The following is a 4,708-nucleotide window of genomic DNA, read 5'->3' as shown; positions in this document are numbered from 1 at the left end:
AGAGAATGATAGAGAGAGAGCTGAGAAACAGAGGTATGTGGCGGCACAAAAATGAAGAAGAAGGTTAGGGTTAACTTGATATATTAAATCTAAATGTATTAATTTCAGTTTATTAGGTAGTATTTGTATAAATATATTTATTGGAAGAATACATTCATAAGAGCTTGATGGTCCAGTGAATGAGGTGTTGACTTCCCTTGGGTGGTCATGTGTTTGATCCTTATTTCTTTCAAGCCTTCCTTTTTTTATTGAGTATGTGCTTCCTCTATGGTCGGTTCAGTTTGATTAAAATCGGCAAAATAAAAGCTTCAAACTGGCACCAAACTTGACATCACCGGTTCGGTTCGGTTTCTTAACCAAAAAGTAACCAAACCGACAGGTCTGGTTCAAAATTAGGTTTTGTGGTTACAAATGCCCACCCCTAGTTATTAGGTGTGTTCTTTAATTTGATTAAGCTTTAAAGCTAATATATTTGTTAAAGAAAAATGAGTGAGAAAAAAATTTTAAGTTTTAAAATTTTTATTTAAGGACAAAAGAGGAAGTTTGGTGAAAAGATATGATGACTTAACAGAAAATGTCACCTAGGTGTCACATTGCTACACAACACAAAATGTGGGTGGCAAATAGTAATTTTTTTTATTTATGTGGTAAATGCACATACCTCTATAGTCTAGATGGTATTTGTGCAAATTTATCTTTTCAATTATCTATTGTTTCTATTTGAACCAAAAACTTCAACTTTGTGGTAGGCTACTATATGTTGGGCTTTGGGCCAGCATGGTAGGCTATGATCCAGTTCAGACTTTCTACTCGATTTGACGAGTCTGAACTTAGCCGTTTTGGCCCACCAAGAATGGACCATCAAATAGCCTATAGACTTGTCCCCAACCCTACTTTGGGTTTTTTTTTGGTTGGAACTTTGGGTTTTTTCCACCGTCAATTTTTTGTACTTTCTTATACTCTTTTATTGCATGTTTTTCGGTCTTTGATAATGTTGATCACATGTTTAAGTGAGAATCATTCTTTTCTTAATTTTGGGTGTGGTAAATGCTCAACCATTAGGGTTACAAGTCTACTTGCGAGCTATAAGCCCCCACTAAATGAATTAGAAGATATTGGTACCCATGTTGGTCCACATAATTTTTTGGAAAAAATTTGGCAATATCCCCCAAGTTATAGGACGTTTCCTACATTGTACCTAGAACAAATAATTTGGCTTTCACTCCTATCTGCTTGTTTACAATAATGATGACTTCAGGGGAAATTGATCTGATCCAGTGAATTTGCACACAAGAACATTGAAAAAAAACTAAAATAAACAATACATGATTGTTTAAGGCCTACATGAACCTCCTATGGGCAGACTTGCCCAACAATTCAGGTTCAATCGCATGATAGATGATTCAATTTATTTTACAATTATAAATAAGAACACCAGATTTGATAGATCAACATCTAAAGTTCAGATTGAATATATTGATGTTTTCCAAATTCCAGCAATCTCCATTCATGTCCAATATTTTCCAGACATAAAATATATTTAGCCAATACCACTTGAATAGCAAAGTAACCCAAGCTGCCAGTGGAAACAAGGCCCTAACCCAACTAACCCAACTAACATTACTCTTCATCTAAAGACTCTCAATGAGTGATTCACACAAGTAAAGCCCCCATCAACCATGAGATTATCCCCACTTATATACCTAGACTCATCACTTGCTAAAAAGAGCACAGCATTAGCTACATCATCAACTGTCAACTCCACTCCTTGCAAATTGGCATTTCTCCCTATAAAAGCCCGGAAACCTTCCCAGGCATCTTCAGTCCTCTCCTCCTCGGGCAAGTGAGCCAAAGACGAACCTGTCGCAATTCCATAAGGAGAAACGCAGTTAACACGTATCCCATGAATCCCAAGCTCAGCAGCAACGTTCTTGGTGAGCCCCAATACAGCATGCTTGGACCCTGTGTATGCATGTGGACCAATGGCTCCTATAGCACTCGAAACACTGGAAATAGAAATTATACTGCCCTTTTTCAGTGGGATCATTGCCCTAGCTGCATGTTTCATTCCGTGGAAGACTCCCTTCACGTTGATATCAAATACCTTCTCAAACTCGGATAAGTCTGCATTGCGGATGTCAGGACAAGGTGAGCCTGACACCCCAGCATTGTTGACCATGATATCAAGTGTGCCATATTTATTTACTGTGAAATCAACTGCACGGCTTACATGATCCTCTATTGTGACATCACAATGGAAATAGCAAACGTTGGGGTCACCATTGAGGGATTCGTAGACTTGCAAACCCAGGTTGTCCTGCACATCAACTAAACAAACTTTTGCACCATGTTTGTGGAATACGCGCACAATGCTTTCTCCAATCCCAGTGGCTCCACCGGTCACCAATGCCACTTTCCCTGCTAACCTGAGGAGAAAAAATATTGATGATCTACAAGAAGATGTAATGTGTACAAAAAAGATATAGATCATATATATGTTATAGAGGATGATTTCCTGTTTGATTTCTAGTACAAATTTGGCTTTCTTGAGAAAACAGATTATTTGAATGCGTTAAATCATTTTTTTTCTTTGGTGAAAATGAGTTAATCATTTTCAAGACAACATGAAAATGGTCAAGGAATATTGTAATATTGTTTAAATTGACTTGGTCATGCAATTGTCCTTTTCATCAAGCAAAAGGATAATGCACGTAGTCTCGAGCCTCTGAAGTCAAAGTAAACAATTTAAATTGAGTACCACACGTATCTTCCTTATCTTTTTTGTAGTCATTTCAAGGCCTAAGACATATATAATTATTTTTTTGTTCTCTTTTGCAGAAATATATAAACCTTATCTTGCAGAAACCTCAATCACACAATGGCCTAATTTTAGTTAACAATGGATAGTAGTGAAAAACAACTTTGAAGCCTCACTTTAACTATTATCAATTATTGTAAATAACTTGGTTTCAAAATTGCATATGTTTTCATTTACTTCTCACACAACAAATTTTTTTTTTTTTTTTTTTTTTTTTTTTTTTGGTGCTATGGGGTTGAGATAAAATTTCAATATTGTGAAAACTTGACAACTATGATTACAAAATTTAGCAACTAGTTCTGAAAAAATTTTCCAAATTCAGATGCATCTAAACTTCCACAGTTGATCAGAAGCTTGGCTTGAGTTCAACAGTAATTTAAGAAATTCCTGATTCCCAAAATCTTGGTCATTTTAGTTACCATTTTGTGAAAGGAAGAAAAAGATGAGTTGGAAATTAAAACAAAAAAAAAAAAATTGATGAAATTCATAGAAATTGGCTGCAGAATACATCTAAAACCCCAGATAGGTTCAACATGATTACATGAACAATTTACAAGCCCAGAAATCCATTAACTGAATCAATGAAACATGCTTTCAAAGTGTTTGCTACTATAATACCAGCCAAACCATGCAAGAGCAGGACGAACAAAACCCAGTTTAAATTTCAGTTTAAACTTTCAGAAACTTTAATTTAGTTAATCGTAAGGCATACTACAGTCTACCGACCGAAAATAAACTGGTCATATCACAAAGGCAAAAGCCAAACCAAGTGAATTTTGCAGTTTGCATCAATGCACCATTAGGTTCATTACCCAGATCACAGAGGAAACCAAATCAGTTGACAACAAAAGCAAAGCTATAGTTGCAGATTGAACACCCAGAAAAAAAAAGAAAAAAAAAAAGAAAGAATAAACAAGAAAAACAGAAAGGACAAGAAAGGCATATAGTATTTGTCCAATTCAGCTCAAAGTCTCAAACCTACAAATCACAATAGAGAGAGAGAGAGAGAGAGAGAGAGAGAGAGAGAGAGAGAGAAGGGTTTGTTACCTCTGGCTTGGAAGCGAATCCAGTTCAGTCATGGCGGTGGACTCGCCTCTTTGTCCGTCTGACCTGTGTTTGACTGTCTGGGTGTGAGAATTTTTTATCTTTCAGACTGACGTCTCTATACTTTTTTTTTTTTTTTTTGCCTTTGAAACAAATTGTGTGGTTAAGACTTAACATCACACCATATTTTTAAATATCCAAAGTGTTTTTTTTTTTTTTTAACCATGATAAAAAATACTTTATTTCCTTTTCACAAAAATTAACAAAACTTTTCAACCAAAAACAAGAAAAATGACAACTTGACGTAGCCCCATCTCAGCGCCACCCCCTCTCCCCTCTTTTCGGCGGCCTCGCCGTCGCAGACTTCATTCTCCGTCGGCAGCCACTCAATCCTCTCAGTGAACAATTTCACTTTCTCCTCAAACCAATTGAATTTCTGCCAAACAGTATCACAATATGAAAAAGCCAAAACCCATAAGAAATGTTGAATCAAGAATCAATTGCTTAGAGTTGAGAATAATATTTTATTATTATATGATGGGATTGATATATGTAATTAAAGAAGAGTATCGGAACCATTGGACCAAGGAAAGAAGCCAAAGAGAACGTCAGGGAAGGAATCGGCTGAATCGGAGGAAGCTTTGGAAGCTGAATTGTCTGAAATCTTGGTGGGTTTTTTTCTCTGGGTCCGTTTTTGTTGCCGTGTTTGATTCTCTCTGTTTCATTTTTGAGATTTTAATGGGTGAGAGAGAAAGGAAAGAGAGAAGGAAAACGAGAGACAAGAGGATTAGGTGGCTGCAGGAGGTGGAGGAGGAAGCCGGCGACGGGGAGCCGCCGAAAAGAGGG

General features: G+C 36.6%; 1 protein-coding gene across 2 annotated transcripts; it reads right to left on the bottom strand.

Annotated features, from left to right (window-relative positions):
- Positions 1–1,387: 1,387 nt before the first annotated feature.
- On the bottom strand, positions 1,388–4,708 carry LOC147292012 ((+)-borneol dehydrogenase 2-like). 2 transcript variants are annotated; one of them, XM_086237512.1, is made up of 3 exons: positions 4,439–4,708; positions 3,866–4,298; positions 1,388–2,426 (listed from the first exon to the last, which is right to left on the bottom strand). In XM_086237512.1, the coding sequence occupies exons 2-3, from the start codon at positions 3,895–3,897 to the stop codon at positions 1,628–1,630; spliced, it is 831 nt and encodes a 276-aa protein (XP_086093638.1). In that variant the 5' UTR covers positions 3,898–4,298; positions 4,439–4,708; the 3' UTR covers positions 1,388–1,627. The 2 variants fall into 2 exon arrangements, with proteins under 2 accessions (XP_086093638.1, XP_086093637.1); XM_086237511.1 differs by having other exon boundaries at positions 3,866–4,708.

Source organism: Dryas octopetala, chromosome 3, assembly GCF_963921425.1.
Source record: "Dryas octopetala chromosome 3, drDryOcto1.1, whole genome shotgun sequence".
NCBI lineage: Eukaryota > Viridiplantae > Streptophyta > Magnoliopsida > Rosales > Rosaceae > Dryas > Dryas octopetala.
Note: the sequence above shows the minus strand (reverse complement) of the source record. Positions and strands in the feature narration are given on the sequence as shown.